Source organism: Caretta caretta, chromosome 15, assembly GCF_965140235.1.
Source record: "Caretta caretta isolate rCarCar2 chromosome 15, rCarCar1.hap1, whole genome shotgun sequence".
In the NCBI taxonomy this organism is placed as follows: Eukaryota; Metazoa; Chordata; order Testudines; family Cheloniidae; genus Caretta; species Caretta caretta.
This window is the reverse complement of record NC_134220.1, coordinates 375,521-394,408: the sequence shown is the minus strand read 5'-3', so window position 1 is coordinate 394,408 and position 18,888 is coordinate 375,521. Positions and strand designations below refer to the sequence as shown.

The 18,888-nt window shown below is 48.0% G+C and overlaps 1 protein-coding gene across 3 annotated transcripts in view; it reads left to right on the top strand.

Moving 5' to 3' along the window:
• Nucleotides 1-16,681, top strand: part of SEC14L2 (SEC14 like lipid binding 2) — a 43,329-nt gene extending 26,648 nt beyond the window's left edge. For 2 of the 3 annotated variants that reach the window (XM_048821291.2, XM_048821293.2), the window contains exons 9-12: nucleotides 4,606-4,712; nucleotides 4,969-5,108; nucleotides 5,579-5,748; nucleotides 14,233-16,681. In XM_048821291.2, coding sequence (XP_048677248.2) covers nucleotides 4,606-4,712; nucleotides 4,969-5,108; nucleotides 5,579-5,748; nucleotides 14,233-14,387 — 572 coding nt within the window. In that variant the 3' untranslated portion in view covers nucleotides 14,388-16,681. The remainder of the gene's footprint in view (nucleotides 1-4,605; nucleotides 4,713-4,968; nucleotides 5,109-5,578; nucleotides 5,749-14,232) is intronic. The other variant, XM_048821294.2, reaches the window with a different exon arrangement.
• Nucleotides 16,682-18,888: the final 2,207 nt, after the last annotated feature.

Sequence of the window (18,888 nt, the reverse complement as noted above, 5' to 3'; positions counted from 1 at the left end):
GCGTCTTTGTACATCTCACTGGCTCAGCGGGGCTGGGGCTGGGGCTGATCAGCAGCTGGATGGGAGACCTCCCAGGAAGACTCAGGCGGGTGTGAGTGACTTGGTGGCAGAGCTTGCCCCTGCGTGGCACTAGGGGGCAGCGCATTGCTGGAAGTACCATATTTCAGATGAAATGTAAAATCGAGCTGGTGTGTTTTAACTGCCTGCGGGTGTCTTTGTAAACTGATCCACCCTCCTGGCCAAGTTTCAGTTTGCAGGGCTACACCCTGTCTCCCTAAATCTCCCCCACGCCCCCTTCACTACCTGTCCTGCAGGACTGCTTAGTGGTGCTGTGAATGATTATAAACAGCTGTCCTCCCCAGAGGCTGGTGCAGTGATGTACAGTACATAGTCTGTAAAGCCCTTGGAACTAGAGCTGTCAAGCAATTAAAAAAATTAATCACAATTAATCATGCTTTTAAATTATAATAGAATACCATTTATTTAAATATTTTTGGATGTTTTTCCACATTTTAAATATATTGATTTCAGTTACAACACTGAATACAAAGTGTACAGTGCTTACTTTATATTTATTACAAATATTTGCCCTGTAAAAAACAAAAATAGTATATTTCAATTCACCTAATACAAGCACTGTAGTGCAATCTCTTTATCATGAAAGTTGAACTTACAAATGTAGAATTATGTACAAAAAATAACTTCATTCAAAAACAAAACAATGTAAAACTTTAGAGCCTACAAGTCCAATCAGTCCTACTTCTTGTTCAATCAATCGCTCAGACAAACACATTTGTTATATTTGCAGGAGATAATGCTGCCCGCTTCTTGTTCACAATGTCACCTGAAAGTGAGAACAGGCATTCTCATGGCACTGTCATAGCCGGCGTCACAAGATATTTACGTGCCAGATGCGCTAAAGATTCACATGTCCCTTCATGCTTCAACCACCACTGCAGAGGACATGCGTCCATGCTGATGACGGGTTCTGCTCGATAACAATCCAAAGCAGTGCAGACCAACACATGTTCATTTTCATCATCTGAGTCAGATGCCACAAGCAGAAGGTTGATTTTCTTTTTTGATGGTTCGAGTTCTGTAGTTTCCGCATTGGAGTGTTGCTCTTTTAAGACTTCTGAAAGCATGCTCCACACCTCATCCCTTTCAGATTTTGGGAGGCACTTCAGATTCTTAAACCTTGGGTCGAGTGCTGTCGCTATCTTTAGAAATCTCACATTGGTCCCTTCTTCGCGTTTTGTCAAATCTGCAGTGAGAGTGTTCTTAAAATGAACAATATGTGTTGGGTCATCATCCGAGACTACTATAGCATGAAATATATGGCAAAATGTGGGTAAAACACAGAGCAGGAGACATACAATTCTCCCCCAAGGAGTTCAGTCACAAATTTAATTAACACATTTTTTTAATGGGCGTCATCAGCATGGAAGCGTGTCCTCTGGAATGGTGGCCGACGTATGAAGGGGTATACGAATGTTTAGCATATCTGGCACGTAAATACCTTGCAGTGCCAGTTACAAAAGTGCCATGCGAATGCCGGTTCTCACTTTCAGGTGACATTGTAAATAAGAAGTGGGCAGCATTATCTCCCATAAATGTAAACAAACTTGTTTGTCTTAGCAATTGGCTGCACAAGAAGTAGGACTGAGTGGACTTGTAGGCTCTAAAGTTTTACATTGTTTTGTTTTTGAGTGCAGTTATGTAACAAAAAAGCCCTACATTTGTAAGTTGCGCTTTCACAATAAAGAGATTGCACTACAGTACTTGTATGAGGTGAATACTATTTCTTTTGTTTATCATTTTTACAGTGCAAATATTTGTAATAAAAAATAATCAAAGTGAGCACTGTACACTTTGAATTCTGTGTTGTAATTGAAATCAATATATTTGAAAATGTAAAAGAAATCCAAAAAAATTTAATACATTTCAATTGGTATTCTATTTAACAGTGTGATTAAAACTGCAATTAATCATGATTTTTTTTTAATCCGCATGAACTTTTTTGCATTAATCGTGTGAGTTAACTGTGATTAATTGACAGCCCTACTTGGAACCCTTGTGTTAAAAGGATAAAGAAATGTGAGATCATTAGTCCATTGCTATTAAAGGGAAACAGTCAGGTGAGCCAGGGGCACCTTAATATTGTGACCTGTGTATTTCCTTCTTCACTTCTTAGCTTTCTTCTTGAAACAAAACCCAGTGTGACCGCTTCTTCAGCTGGCTCTGTGCTGCCACTGGGCTAACAAACCCTTTTCCCAGGCTGGCACTGCTTATGCCACTGGTGATGCCGTTTCCTGCACAGGGAGCAATGGAATCTGATGAGGTTCAACAAGGACAAGTGCAGAGTCCTGCACTTAGGACAGAAAAATCCCATGCACAGCTACAGACTAGGGACCGAATGGCTTGGCAGCAGTTCTGCAGAAAAGCACCTAGGGGTTACAGTGGACGAGAAGCTGGATAGGAGTCAACAGTGTGCCCTTGTTGCCAAGAAGGCCAATGGCATTTTGGGCTGTATAAGAAGGGGCATTGCCAGCAGATCGAGGGACGTGATCATCCCCCTCTATTCGGCATTGGTGAGGCCTCATCTGGAGTACTGTGTCCAGTTTTGGGCCCCACACTACAAAAAGGATGTGGAAAAATTGGAAAGAGTCCAGCGGAGGGCAACAAAAATGATTAGGGGACTGGAACACACGACTTATGAGGAGAGGCTGAGGGAACTGGGGATGTTTAGTCTACGGAAGAGAAGAATGAGGGGGGATTTGATAGCTGCTTTCAACTACCTGAAAGGGGGTTCCAAAGAGGATGGATCTAGACTGTTCTCAGTGGTAGCTGATGACAGAACAAGGAGTAATGGTCTCAAGTTGCAGTGGGGGAGGTTTAGGTTGGATATTAGGAAAAACTTTTTCACTAGGAGGGTGGTGAAACACTGGAATGCGTTACCTAGGGAGGTGGTGGAATCTCCTTCCTTAGAAGTTTTTAAGGTCAGGCTTGACAAAGCCCTGGCTGGGATGATTTAGTTGGGGATTGGTCCTGCTTTGAGCCGGGGGTTGGACTAGATGACCTCCTGAGGTCCCTTCCAACCCTGATATTCTATGATTCTATGAAACAAAAAGCCATCATTCATTTGAGCCCCATTCAATGTGCATCAGCAGATGGCAATCCAAACAGTGCATTTCATGTTGTGACACTGGCTTGAGAGCCACAGGGAGTGGAGTCCACAACTGTGGCCAATGCACCTCGAGCTTCACTCTTATTATTTAATGACCAGCAGGGCCCCGGCCCAAAGTTTACAGTCTGAACAGACAAGCCAAACCCAAGCGGGGCATTCTCAGCCCTATTTCATGTGGGGGGACACTGAGAGCCAGAGAAACTCAGTGACTTGCCCAAGAGCTGGGAATTGAAGCCAGCTCTCCTGAGTCCCACTCCAGCACCTTCCTCCTAAGAGCTCACTGCCTTTCTCCTCCGAGCTGAAGGCGTAGCCCCTCCAGTGGAAGCCAGGTGGTCACTCTCCATGGCCCATTCAGTCATTAGCCTGTCTGCTAAGACTGCCCCCAAGGGAGCCGGTGGTGTTCTCTAAACCGGCAGGCTGGGTTAGGCAGGGGTCCAGGCAGAGACAGAGAGCCAGAGCCAGGCACTGTTGGGGTAACACCGTCCTATGCTAATAAGGCACCTTGGCCAGTGCCTCTGATCTGTCCCCACTGTCACAGGACTATACACACACCTGTGTCAGACGGGGCTGGGCTGAGAGCCGCCAGCTCGCTCCAGCCATTGGCCATGAGGATGGTGTTCGATTTCTGCTAGCCCAGGCTGGCTCTGGACCCAGGCTGTAACTTGATGACACGAGGCAGAGAGTGGAGCCAAACGTTTGGGTCAGGCCTGGCCTGTTCTGGAGCAGGGACAAGCTCGGCAGCCATCACTGTCCTGGCCTTTAGTTCTGTGTGTTCTGTGTGTCACTGACACAGAAATGCCCCCTTAAGAGCAGCTGTGGGAGCATTGTCATGCTTGTGATACGGGCACATGTGGGCACTGGAGATGGCTGCCAGGGACTAACCTTTGGCTCCTAACCCCCGCGTGCTCTGTGCTGAGCTCCCTGCACTTCTCAGCTCAGCTGGCCAGACATGGTCAAACTACAAGGCTGACGTTGGTTCCATTTCCTTTGGTTATCTCAGCTCCTTGGCAGGATTCCTGCAGCGCAGAGAGCGTTACTTGTCTCCACCCCTCCTCTCCTTGTCTCGGCTGAGGGGTGGGGGACGGCTAATGAGCGGGTCTGCTATGCGCCAAGCCATTCTCCACCACGCCAGAAACTGTGCCACCCTAGCTCCATGGCATCACCACTCCCAGCGCTCACATGCTGGGGTGGAAAGACATGGGGAGGGACTGGAAGCGCAAACAGATCTTTTCCATCCCTCACCTCTTTGGTTCTGTTTCCCCCACCCCAAGGAGCTCAGTGTGCTGTAGGTACCTGTGTTCCCTTCCGCCCTGTGATCCCAGCAGAGGAGAGGGTCCCCCTAACTCCCACTCCAGCTCGCTAGCCACAGAGCGCGGCTCCTGCAGATGTAACCTCTGTGCTCCTCTCTCTTCTGCCAGCAAACTGGAAGGAGGTCTTGCAGAAGTACATCGTCCCCGAGGAGATTCCTGTGGTGTACGGGGGAACCCTCCGGGATCCAGACCAGAACCCCAAGTGTGTGACCAAGGTATAATGACCCCATCCTGAACACCAGCATCCCCCACTCGCATGCTGGGGTGTCAGCCACTGCTCTTCCAGTCACAGCCCAGCTCTTCTAGTGCAGCCACCAGCTGGGGAGCCCCAGTGGGAGACGTGGCAGGGGAGAGGCCTCTGGCCTCCAATGCAGGAGTCCTCTTGGTCATCTTGTGTCTGTGATCCCAGGGTGGGGGTGATGCCGGGGGCGATGCCCTCGTTGCTCAGGGCCTGGTTCTTGCTCGTTCCAGATTAACTACGGCGGTGACATCCCCAAGAAGTACTACGTGCGGGACCAGCTGAAGCAGCAGTATGAGCACTTGGTGGTAGTGAACCGGGGCTCCTCCCACCAGGTGGAGTATGAGATCCTCTTCCCAGGCTGCGTCCTCAGGTAGGGAGAGCTGGTGTAGAGCTGTCCCCGGAGCTACCAGCAACACATGGGCCCTGCCTGGGGCAAGCAGATAACAGGGGCTGTGTGAGGATGAATTGGGGCGGGGGGCAGTGCCAAGACATGGGTCACCCCAGCCACCTGGGCCAGCCCACCTACACAGACGGCGGTGGGGTAGGAAGGTACCAAGGCTTGGGTCAGATGAGCTATCTAAGCTTAATGAGTTCTGGGTCACACCAACTACCCGGGCATGACACTCCGGTCAGGGTGAGCCCACTGAGTGTGCGTGGGGGTAGTTACTGAAGCAAGGGTTAGCCCCACTGTATTAGGAGAGGATGGATGGCAAGGTCTGGGTCAGCTCCACAGGCTGCAGGGTGGTACCACGGTCTAGACCCGCCTCATTGTATTGGGGTGGGGTGGTTATGAGGGGAAAGGGTCATGGGAGCCCCGTGTCTACGGCCTCATCCCGTCAGGTGGCAGTTCATGTCCGAAGGGGCCGACGTGGGCTTTGGGGTCTATCTGAAGACTAGAATCGGGGAGCGGCAGAGAGCTGGCGAGATGACAGAGGTGCTTCCAAACCAACGCTACAATGCCCACCTGGTGCCCGAGGACGGCTCCCTCACCTGTTCCGTGGCCGGTATCTGTAAGTGGTTCCCTCTCCTTTGCTGCTGGGAGCTTCCCCATCTGTTGGCCACAGAGATCATGCTGAATCTGCTGGGGGGAGGAGTTGGGACCTAAGGGGCACCATCTCTGCCAGCATTTATGGAAAGAAAATACAGAGAATTCCCCAGGTAATTGAGACACTAATTTCAGGGCCAATCTCTGAGCTTCCCTCCAGCTGCAGGTTAATCTGCCAGCTGGAAATGCCACCCTCAGAGCAAGTTTCTGCCCTCTTCTGGCCCAAGGTGTCACTGACACCACTTCATGTGGGCTGGGGAATGGGTGGATGACGTGGGAAAAATGCATCTATTTAAGCCTGAATAACTCTAAAGGCCACATCAGCTTGCATCACAGATACAGAACGCTTCGCTCATTAGTCTGCCTGATCTTACCCATGTAACAGAATCAGCCAGTTCAACCAGAAACCCATTCGGGTGATAAGTAGCCTTTGCTGGGATTACTCTGTAAACTAGTACCTCAGCAGGATTTCCAGGAGGAGTTTCCTGGGCTCTCCCTGGGAACCCATTCTGCTGAATTAAATACAAAGAAGGAGCAGTCAGACTCCTGCAAAGTTGTATCTAATCTCTTTATATAGAACTATTTAATACGTGGCCATTTAAATAAGAATATAAGAACGGCCATACTAGGTCAGACCAAAGGTCCATCTAGCCAGGTATCCTGTCTTCCGACACTGGCCAATGCCAGGTGCCCCAGAGGGAATGAAGAAAACAGGTAATCAAGTGATCCATCCCATCATCCATTCCCAATTTCTGGCAAACAGAGGCTTGGGACACCATCGCTGCCTATACTGGCGAATAGCCATTGAACTTATTTAGTTATTTTTTAAATCCTTCATGAACTTATCTAGTTCTTTTTTGACTCCTGTTCTAGTCTTGGTCTTCACAACATCTTCTGTCAAGGAGTTCCACAGGTTGACACTGCGTTGTATGGAAAAAATACTTTTGTTTGTTTTAAATCTGCTGCCTATTAATTTCATTTGGTGACCCCTAGTTCTTGTTAGTTCTTGTGTTATGAGAAGGAGTAAATAACACTTCCTTATTAACTTTCTCCACACCAGTCATGATTTTATTTCCCTCCCAAGTTGTCTCTTTTCCAAGCTGAAAAGTCCCAGTCTTATTAATCGCTCCTCAAATGGAAGCCATTCCATACTCCTAATAATTTTTGTTGTCCTTTTCTGAACCTTTTCCAATTCCCATATATCTTTTTTGAAGTGGGCAACCACATCTGCACTCAGTATTCAAGATGTGGGCGTACCATGGATTTATATAGAGGCAATCTGATATTTTCTGTCCAATGATCTATCCCTTTCTTAATGATTCCCAACATTCTGTTGGCTTTTTTGGCTGCCGCTGCACATTGAGTGGATGTTCTCAAAGAACTATCCACAAGGACTCCAAGATCTCTCTTGAGTGGTAACAGCTAATTTAGACCCCATCATTTTATATGTATAGTTGGGATTATGTTTTCCAATGTGCATTACTTTGCATTTATCAACATTGAATTTCATCTGCCATTTTGTTGCCCAGTCACCCAGTTCTGAGAGATCCTTTTATAGCTCTTTGCAGTCTGCCTGGGACTTAACTATCTTGAGTAGTTTTGTGTCCTCTGCAAATTTTGCCACCTCACTGTCTTATTCCTTTTTCCAGATCATTTATGAATATGTTGAATAGGACTGGGCCCAGTAAGGACCCCTGTGGGACACCACTATTCACCTCTCTCCATTCTGAGAACTGACCATTTATTCCTACCCTTTGTTTCCTATCTGTGAACCAGTTACCAATCCATGTGAGGACCTTCTCTCTTATCCCATGACAGCTTACTTTGCTTAAGAGCCTTTGGTGAGGGACCTTGTCAAAGGCTTTCTGAAAATCTAAGTACACTGTAGTCACTGGATCACCCTTGTCCACATGCTTGTTGGTCCCATCAAAGAATTCTAGCAGATTGGTGAGGCATGATTTCCCTTTACAGAAACCTTGTTGACTCTTCCTCAACAAATTGTGTTCATCTATGTGTCTGACAATTTTGTTCCTTACTATAGTTTCAACCAGTTTGCCCGGGACTGAAGTCAGGCTTACCGGCCTGTAATTGCCGGGATCACCTCTGGATCCCTTTTTAAAAATTGGCATCAAATTAGCTATCCTTCAGTCGTTTGGTACAGAAGCTGATTTAAATGATAGGTTACAGATTACACTTAGTAGTTCTCAGAGGAACAGCCGTGTTAGTCTGTATTCGCAAAAAGAAAAGGAGTACTTGTGGCACCTTAGAGACTAACCAATTTATTTGAGCATGAGCTTTCGTGAGCTACAGCTCACTTCATCAGATGTTTACCGTGGAAACTGCAGCAGACTTTATATACACACAGAGAATATGAAACAATACCTCCTCCCACCCCACTGTCCTGCTGGTAATAGCTTATCTAAAGTGATCAACAGGTGGGCCATTTCCAGCACAAATCCAGGTTTTCTCACCCTCCACCCCCCACACAAATTCACTCTCCTGCTGGTGCTAGCCCATCCAAAGTGACAACTCTTTGCATAATCAAGTTGGGCTATTTCCTGCATAGATCCAGGTTTTCTCACATCCCCCCCACCCCCATACACACACAAACTCACTCTCCTGCTGGTAATAGCTCATCCAAACTGACCACTCTCCAAGTTTAAATCCAAGTTAAACCAGAACAGCTGGGGGGGGGGGGTAGGAAAAAACAAGAGGAAACAGGCTACCTTGCATAATGACTTAGCCACTCCCAGTCTCTATTTAAGCCTAAATTAATAGTATCCAATTTGCAAATGAATTCCAATTCAGCAGTTTCTCGCTGGAGTCTGGATTTGAAGTTTTTTTGTTTTAAGATAGCGACCTTCATGTCTGTGATTGCGTGACCAGAGAGATTGAAGTGTTCTCCGACTGGTTTATGAATGTTATAATTCTTGACATCTGATTTGTGTCCATTTATTCTTTTACGTAGAGACTGTCCAGTTTGACCAATGTACATGGCAGAGGGGCATTGCTGGCACATGATGGCATATATCACATTGGTGGATGTGCAGGTGAACGAGCCTCTGATAGTGTGGCTGATGTTATTAGGCCCTGTGATGGTGTCCCCTGAATAGATATGTGGGCACAATTGGCAACGGGCTTTGTTGCAAGGATAAGTTCCTGGGTTAGTGGTTCTGTTGTGTGGTATGTGGTTGTTGGTGAGTATTTGCTTCAGGTTGCGGGGCTGTCTGTAGGCAAGGACTGGCCTGTCTCCCAAGACTTGTGAGAGTGTTGGGTCATCCTTTAGGATAGGTTGTAGATCCTTAATAATGCGTTGGAGGGGTTTTAGTTGGGGGCTGAAGGTGACCGCTAGTGGCGTTCTGTTATTTTCTTTGTTAGGCCTGTCCCGTAGTAGGTAACTTCTGGGAACTCTTCTGGCTCTATCAATCTGTTTCTTTACTTCTGCAGGTGGGTATTGTAGTTGTAAGAAAGCTTGACAGAGATCTTGTAGGTGTTTGTCTCTGTCTGAGGGGTTGGAGCAAATGCGGTTGTATCGCAGAGCTTGGCTGTAGACGATGGATCGTGTGGTGTGGTCAGGGTGAAAGCTGGAGGCATGCAGGTAGGAATAGCGGTCAGTAGGTTTCCGGTATAGGGTGGTGTTTATGTGGCCATTGTTTATTAGCACTGTAGTGTCCAGGAAGTGGATCTCTTGTGTGGACTGGACCAGGCTGAGGTTGGTGGTGGGATGGAAATTGTTGAAGTCGTGGTGGAATTCCTCAAGGGCTTCTTTTCCATGGGTCCAGATGATGAAGATGTCATCAATATAGCGCAAGTAGAGTAGGGGCTTTAGGGGACGAGAGCTGAGGAAGCGTTGTTCTAAATCAGCCATAAAAATGTTGGCATACTGTGGGACCCCGACCTGGGATATTCTATCTACTACCCAAGATCCATAAACCTGGAAATCCTGGGCGCCCCATCATCTCAGGCATTGGCACCCTGACAGCAGGATTGTCTGGCTATGTAGACTCCCTCCTCAGGCCCTACGCTACCAGCACTCCCAGCTACCTTCGAGACACCACTGACTTCCTGAGGAAACTTCAATCCATCGGTGATCTTCCTGATAACACCATCCTGGCTACTATGGATGTAGAAGCCCTCTACACCAACATTCCACACAAAGATGGACTACAAGCCGTCAAGAACACTATCCCCGATAATGTCACGGCTAACCTGGTGGCTGAACTTTGTGACTTTGTCCTTACCCATAACTATTTCACATTTGGGGACAATGTATACCTTCAGATCAGCGGCACTGCTATGGGTACCCGCATGGCCCCACAGTATGCCAACATTTTTATGGCTGATTTAGAACAACGCTTCCTCAGCTCTCGTCCCCTAAAGCCCCTACTCTACTTGCGCTATATTGATGACATCTTCATCATCTGGACCCATGGAAAAGAAGCCCTTGAGGAATTCCACCACGACTTCAACAATTTCCATCCCACCACCAACCTCAGCCTGGTCCAGTCCACACAAGAGATCCACTTCCTGGACACTACAGTGCTAATAAACAATGGCCACATAAACACCACCCTATACCGGAAACCTACTGACCGCTATTCCTACCTGCATGCCTCCAGCTTTCACCCTGACCACACCACACGATCCATCGTCTACAGCCAAGCTCTGCGATACAACCGCATTTGCTCCAACCCCTCAGACAGAGACAAACACCTACAAGATCTCTGTCAAGCTTTCTTACAACTACAATACCCACCTGCAGAAGTAAAGAAACAGATTGATAGAGCCAGAAGAGTTCCCAGAAGTTACCTACTACGGGACAGGCCTAACAAAGAAAATAACAGAACGCCACTAGCGGTCACCTTCAGCCCCCAACTAAAACCCCTCCAACGCATTATTAAGGATCTACAACCTATCCTAAAGGATGACCCAACACTCTCACAAGTCTTGGGAGACAGGCCAGTCCTTGCCTACAGACAGCCCCGCAACCTGAAGCAAATACTCACCAACAACCACATACCACACAACAGAACCACTAACCCAGGAACTTATCCTTGCAACAAAGCCCGTTGCCAATTGTGCCCACATATCTATTCAGGGGACACCATCACAGGGCCTAATAACATCAGCCACACTATCAGAGGCTCGTTCACCTGCACATCCACCAATGTGATATATGCCATCATGTGCCAGCAATGCCCCTCTGCCATGTACATTGGTCAAACTGGACAGTCTCTACGTAAAAGAATAAATGGACACAAATCAGATGTCAAGAATTATAACATTCATAAACCAGTCGGAGAACACTTCAATCTCTCTGGTCACGCAATCACAGACATGAAGGTCGCTATCTTAAAACAAAAAAACTTCAAATCCAGACTCCAGCGAGAAACTGCTGAATTGGAATTCATTTGCAAATTGGATACTATTAATTTAGGCTTAAATAGAGACTGGGAGTGGCTAAGTCATTATGCAAGGTAGCCTGTTTCCTCTTGTTTTTTCCTACCCCCCCCCCCCCCAGCTGTTCTGGTTTAACTTGGATTTAAACTTGGAGAGTGGTCAGTTTAGATGAGCTATTACCAGCAGGAGAGTGAGTTTGTGTGTGTATGGGGGTGGGGGGGATGTGAGAAAACCTTGATCTATGCAGGAAATAGCCCGACTTGATTATGCAAAGAGTTGTCACTTTGGATGGGCTAGCACCAGCAGGAGAGTGAATTTGTGTGGGGGGTGGAGGGTGAGAAAACCTGGATTTGTGCTGGAAATGGCCCACCTGTTGATCACTTTAGATAAGCTATTACCAGCAGGACAGTGGGGTGGGAGGAGGTATTGTTTCATATTCTCTGTGTGTATATAAAGTCTGCTGCAGTTTCCACGGTAAACATCTGATGAAGTGAGCTGTAGCTCACGAAAGCTCATGCTCAAATAAATTGGTTAGTCTCTAAGGTGCCACAAGTACTCCTTTTCTTTTTACTTAGTAGTTCTGTAATTTCACATTTGAGTTCCTTCAGAACTCTTGGGTGAATACCATCTGGTCCTGGTGACTTATTACTGTTTAGTTTATCAATTTGTTCCAAAACCTCCTCTAATGACACCTCAATCTGGGACAGTTCCTCAGATTTGTCACCTAAAAAGAATGGCTCAGGTTTGGGAATCTCCCTCACATCCTCAGCCATGATGACCAATGCAAAGAATTCATTTAGTTTCTCCGCAATGGCCTTGTCATCCTTGAGTGCCCCTTTAGCGTCTCGATTGTCCAGTGGCCCCTGTCATGAAATTTGGGGGAGACAGGGCCCTGCACCTTCCCCACTTCCTGAGATTCCACCTGACTCTCAGCCAGCCAGTAAAACGGAAGGTTTATTAGACGACAGGAACATAGTCCAAAACAGAGCTTGTAGGTACAGACAACAGGATCCCTCAGTCAGGTCCATCTTGGGGGGTAGGGAGCCAGACCCAATTCTGGCCTCCCTCCATTTCCCCAGCCAGCTCCAAACTGAAAACCCCCCTCCAGCCTCTCCTCCAGCCTTTGTCCAGTTTCCCCGGGCAGAAGGTGTCACCTGGCCCCATCCCCCTCCTGGGCTCAGGTTACATGCTCAGGTATCGTCCCCCAAGTGAAGTCACACCCTGATATCCCATCACCAATGCAGACAGTAACTGCAAAACTCCCATGCAAAATCCCCAGGTCAATCCTCCTCACTCCCTACTTCGTCACAGCCCCACTGGTTGTTTAGCAGGTTTCCTGCTTCTGATGTACTTAAAATTTATTTTGCTATTACTTTTTGAGTCTTTGGCTAGCTGTTCTTCATATTCTTCTTTGACCTTTCTAATTATATTTTCTTCTTCATTTGCCAGAGTCTATGCTTCTTTCTATTTTCCTCACTAGGATTTAACTTCCACTTTTTAAAGGATAGCAGTACTTGTGGCACCTTAGAGACTAATCAATTTATTTGAGCATAAGCTTTCGATGCATCCGATGAAGTGAGCTGTAGCTCACGAAAGCTCATGCTCAAATAAATTGGTTAGTCTCTAAGGTGCCACAAGTACTCCTTTTCTTTTTGCGAATACAGACTAACACGGCTGTTACTCTGAAACCTTTTTTAAAGGACGCCTTTTTGCCTCTCACTGCTTCCTTTACTTTGTTGTTCAGCCACCGTGGCTCTTTTTTGGTTCTCTTACTAAGTTTTTTAATTTGGGGTATAAATTTCAGTTGAGCTCTATTATGGTTTCTTTAAAGTTTCCATGCAGCTTGCAGGAATTTCACTTTTGGTGCTGTATCTTTTTAATTTCTGTTTAACTAACTTCCTCATTTTTGTGTAGTTTCCCCTTTCTGAAATTAAATGCTTGGGCTGCTGTGGTGTTTTCCCCGACACAGGGATGTTAAATTCAATTATTTTATGGTCACTATTACCAAGCGGTCCAGCTATAGTCACCTCTTGACCGGATCCTGTGCTCCACTTACGACTAAATCAAGAATTGCCTCTCCTCTTGTGGGTTCCAGAACTAGCTGCTTCAAGATGCAGCCGTTTAAGGCATCAAGAAATTTTATCTCTGCATCCCGTCCTGAGGCGACATGGACCCAGTCAATATGGGGATAGTTGAAATCTCCTATTATTATTTTTTTTATTTTTATAGCATCTCTAATTTCCCTGAGCATGTCCCAGTCACTATCACCATACAGGTCAGGGGGTTGGTAGTCTATCCCTACTGCTATATTCTTATAATTAGAGCATGGAATTACTATTAATAGAGATTCTGTGGTACAGTTGGGTTCATTTAAGATTTTTACTTCATTTGATTCTACGCTTTCTTTCGCATATAATGCCACTCCCGCCACAGCATGACCTGTTCTGTCCTTCCGGTATATTTTGTACCCGGTATTACTGTGTCCCATTGATTATCCTCTTTCCACCAAGTGTCTGTGGTGCCTATTATATCAATATCCTCATTTGATACGAGGCACTCTAGTTCACCCATCGTATTATTTAGATTTTCAGCATTGGTATATAAGTACTTTAAAAACGTGTCACTTTTTAGCTGTCTGCTATTACATGATGTAGTTGAATAGGAATCTTTTTAATTTGACTGTTTCTCATCAGCTCCTACCCATATTTTATTATATTCCATCCTCTCCTCCTTACTAGGACATAGAGAATCTCCATTAATAGATCCTCCCCTAAGGGATACCTCCGGCCGAACCATGTGCTCCTCCACACCTGTCGGCTTTCCCCCAGCTCTTAGTTTAAAAACTGTTCTATGAATATTTACTACCAACAGGGTGTTAATGCAACCTTCTTCTGGGGAGTTGATATCTCCCAGATCTGTATCCTCCAGCCACTAATGGGCAAAATAACTACACACATTCACAGGTCTGGTTCTGTCCAGCTAGGGGCAGGGCCCATGGATCTCTTCTTTGCACTGAATGTGGAATAACCTCTCTCCCCTCCTCCTTCAGACGTTCTGCGGTTTGACAACACCTACAGCTACCTCCATGCCAAGAAAGTCAGCTACACAGTGGAGGTTCTGCTGCCAGACAAGAAGTCGGAGGAGCAGATCCAGCACCTGGAGGAGACCATGAATGAGTTGGACCTTAATGATGTCCGCCAGTGACAGCTCTTAGAGCCCCCTCGTCGTCTGACCCCCATCACCAGCCCCACTCCCAGCTCTTTCTCATAAGCAAACCCAGGGCTTCTCCCAGACCCAGCCAGCCAGCTCCCATGGGGAAGTGAAAGTGGAACCATTCTCCAGAGAACTTCTGCTAGTTGCCATTAGAATGTTCAGGCAGCTTCTCTGGAGTGTTCTTTCGGGCATTCCCTCGCCCTGGGTTGGCCGTGGGGCATAGAGGGGGTGTTTGTAGGCAGGGGAATGGATACTACAGGGTGGAAGGTTTCCCATCTCTTCTTTGCAGTTGCCGAGAATGAACATAACTGAGCTGGGGAGTCAATATCAGCATGGCCAGGGTCTGGGATCTAGCACTCTGTGCCCTGACATGCACCAGTTCAGGCTGCCAATCTAGCCAGCATCTGCCAGGTTAATCTGTCCCTGATCTGAACTCCAGGCTTTAAGCATCTGGAGCTAGTGGGAGGGTCATGGGGTGTTCTGGAGGGAAACCCCTTCTATTATCAGTAGGTTTGCCCTCCACCTGGGCTGAGCTGAAAACAGGGTGGAAAAGGGGCACTTCTTGGCATGTCCCCTACAGCATAGTGAGGTGAAACAGCTGAGAGCCGAAGTCTTGGGGTGGTAGCAGCTGGTGTTGGTGGCAGGGCCCTGGCCATCCAGGCCAGCAGAGCTTTTCAGGAGGGCAGGGTGCCCCTTCTTCCCCACCCCTCTGAAAACTTCCCCAACACTTGTTTGTGTAATTCACTGCCTTGCTCATTAACATTCACACCTTACGAAGGGCTGGAGCTTCCCTGGGGCCAGCAGATCCAGGCTCCACGGTCCCAGGGGGTATTGCTACCCATAGCACTGTAGTGAGGCTTGCACTGGGCTCCATGGCCCAGTGTGCCCTAGAGGGGCAGGGATCCGTAAAGACCAATCAGCTACAAGGGAGTGGGGCAACTTGAGAAAGCAAATCACAGTAGGGAGAAGGGGCAGGGCCTGGGAAGCACAGACAAAGGGGGAGGGAAAGTGGGATGTAAGGGCTTGTTTGGGGCATCTTCCCCTTCATGTTAAAATCAATAATACAGAGCAAATCCCAGAGATGGCAATGTCACCTCTCATGCCCCCCTCCCTGCCCCCAGGGCTGGTCTGAGGCATAAACACATGTCACCGCACTTTAAGGAGGACCCAGGCATTTAGAAGGTGGCCTGACCTATCTTCCCCCTGTGGGAAGGAAACTCATGGTTGGCCTCTCACTCCCTCAGTCCCAGCAGGAAGCCTAGCCCCTGCCAATGGTAAAGCCACCTCCAGCCCATCCTGGGGCACTAGGAGGGGAGGTTCCCATGAGAGACACACCCAGCAAAGCTTTCAGCAATCTCATTTTCCAGGTCAGCATCAAGAGATGGTGGGGTGATCCAGGGCCACTGAATTCCTGACCCCTCAGCTGGCCCAGAGTTACGTGCAATGAGGACATTGGTTCTGAATGCAGCTGTTGCTCATTTCACTGACTTCCCAACCCTCAGCTTGCGGGACCTGATCCCCATCCACGGGGGAAAGGGAGCGGCACTGGGGGTGGGGTAGGAAAAAGACTGCATGGGGAGGCCAGGAGCAGGTATACACTGCAGACTATACACTGCATTAGGGTGCAAATGGAGCAAGTGGAAAGGCCTGAGCCGAAGACATATCAGAAAGCCAGCTCTAGATTGGAACCAAGATGGCTCAAGCATCCACAAGCAAGTGGAGGTCCCCCATGCAGTTGCACTGTGTTCTGGAACACAGAGAAACAGCCAGTGCAAATTGTATGTGCAGCAGATCCCAGAGACAGCAAAGATGGGATACAGTCCCTGCGCAGCTCTGATTTTTGAGGACATCTCTGGAACAGCCAAGCATGGTGTCAATATGGGAAAGCACTGACCATAGAGGGGGAACCGGTGGATTTCATGAAGGACAAATTCCTCCCAAGTTTTGAAGGAAGGCTGCAGCACTCACTCAGTTGGCTGGAAAAGATATGGCACTTTTTATTCTTTGGATCATGGACAGTAGAGAAAAATAATAAGTTAATATGTGATGGGTGGGCATTATGAGGCTAAGCAGCCTAGACTGTATCACCCCATCTGTGCCTCGGGCTCTGACCATCCTAGGTGGGCCATACTGGGTGATACAGCCCAGCTTATGTCGGCCCATCAGTGCCTTACATAGGTTGCACTGGTAAAAGGAACTCTAGTCTTAAAGGGGGACCAGGTCTCTTCTTCCAGGGAATGACTAGCTCTGTAGGTTGTGTGTCTTTAGAAGGGATGTTTACAGGACGATGAGCATAGCATGATTGTTAGCAGGTGGCAAGGCTATCCGGAGGCTGCTGGCTCTGCAACCTTTACAGAAGCTCCAGGCTAGAAAGGTTACAAAATGAGAGTAAAAAGAAAAGGAGGACTTGTGGCACCTTAGAGACTAACAAATTTATTTGAGCATAAGCTTCCGTGAACTACAGCTCACTTCATCTGATGCATTCAGTGGAAAATACAGTGGGGAGATTTATATACACAGAGAACATGAAACAATGGGTGTTACCATACACACTGTAATGACAGTGATCAGGTAAGGTGAGCTATTACCAGCAGGTTTCAGAGTAACAGCTGTGTTAGTCTGTATTTGCAAAAAGAAAAGGAGTACTTGTGGCACCTTAGAGACTAACCAATTTATTTGAGCATAAGCTTTCGTGAGCTACAGCTCCCTTCATCGGATGCATACTGTGGAAAGTAGAGAAGATCTTTTTATACACACAAAGCATGAAAAAATGGGTGTTTACCACTACAAAAGGTTTTCTCTTCCCCCACCCCACTCTCCTGCTGGTAATAGCTTATCTAAAGTGATCACGCTCCTTACAATGTGTATGATAATCAAGTTGGGCCATTTCCAGCACAAATCCAGGTTTTCTTCCCCTTCCCCTCCCCCACAAACCCATTCTCCTGTTGGTAATAGCTTATCTAAAGTGATCACTCTCCTTACAAACCTGGATTTGTGCTGGAAATGGCCCAACTTGATTATCATACACATTGTAAGGAGCGTGATCACTTTAGATAAGCTATTACCAGCAGGAGAGTGGGGTGGGGGAAGAGAAAACCTTTTGTAGTGGTAAACACCCATTTTTTCATGCTCTGTGTGTATAAAAAGATCTTCTCTACTTTCCACAGTATGCATCCGATGAAGTGAGCTGTAGCTCACGAAAGCTTATGCTCAAATAAATTGGTTAGTCTAAGGTGCCACAAGTACTCCTTTTCTTTTGGTGGATACAGACTAACATGGCTGCTACTCTGAAAAATGAGAGTAAATTCACATAGGAAAGGGGAAAAGATGGAGCCATCTGGAGCCTCCATCACAGCCACTAGCTCCCAGCCCACCTGCCCTTTCAAATCCTCATGTGCCAAGGTAAACATTGGAGGTGAGATGGTTTGAAATAACAATGGATAATTATAGGATGGAATAATATATATTTTGTGCTATCTCTCGGTGTTCACAGGCTTTATTAGTAAATGGCTGAACAGATCACTGTCTCGTCTGTTCATTTGGGGGGGTGGGTTCATAAACGATCAAGGTGGCCAGACTTCTGTGCTCCCTGCCTTCAGCCCTGGCCCTTGTGCTCACACCAGCTGAGAGTCCTTCCCCTCTCCCTGCAGCAAGAGAGCCCCCACGTTGGTTTAATATCATGGGGGTTTAAGCCAATCTCATAGCTTAGGGGGGCCTCATTGCGAATGTTTGGGGTTGGCACCAGCTACTACTGCAGCAACATCCGACTTCCCGCCACAGCCAGCTTCCCCCCCACACTGGCATCTTCTCGCCCCCACACCACCCCCCACACAGCCAGCATCCCCCCCACAATGGCATCTTCTCGCCCCCACACCACCCCCCACACAGCCAGCATCCCCCCCACACTGGCATCTTCTCACCCCCACACCACCCCCCCACACAGCCAGCATCCCCCCCACAATGGCATCCTCCCACCCCCCCCACCCACCATACAGCCAGCATCCCCCCCACACAGGCATCTTCTCACCCCCACACCACCCCCCACACAGCCAGCATCCCCCCCACACTGGCATCTTCTTGCCCCCACACCACCCCCCACACAGCCAGCATCCCCCCCACACTGGCATCTGCTCACCCCCACACCACCCCCCCACACAGCCAGCATCCCCCCCACCATACAGCCAGCATCCCTCCCACACTGGCATCTTCTCACCCCCACACCACCCCCCCACACAGCCAGCATCCCCCCCACCATGGCATCCTCCCACCCACCATACAGCCAGCATCCCCCCCACACTGGCATCTTCTCACCCCCACACCACCCCCCCACACAGCCAGCATCCCCCCCACAATGGCATCCTCCCACACCCCCCACCCACCATACAGCCAGCATCCCCCCCACACTGGCATCTTCTCACCCCCACACCACCCCCCCACACAGCCAGCATCCCCCCCACCATGGCATCCTCCCACACCCCCCACCCACCATACA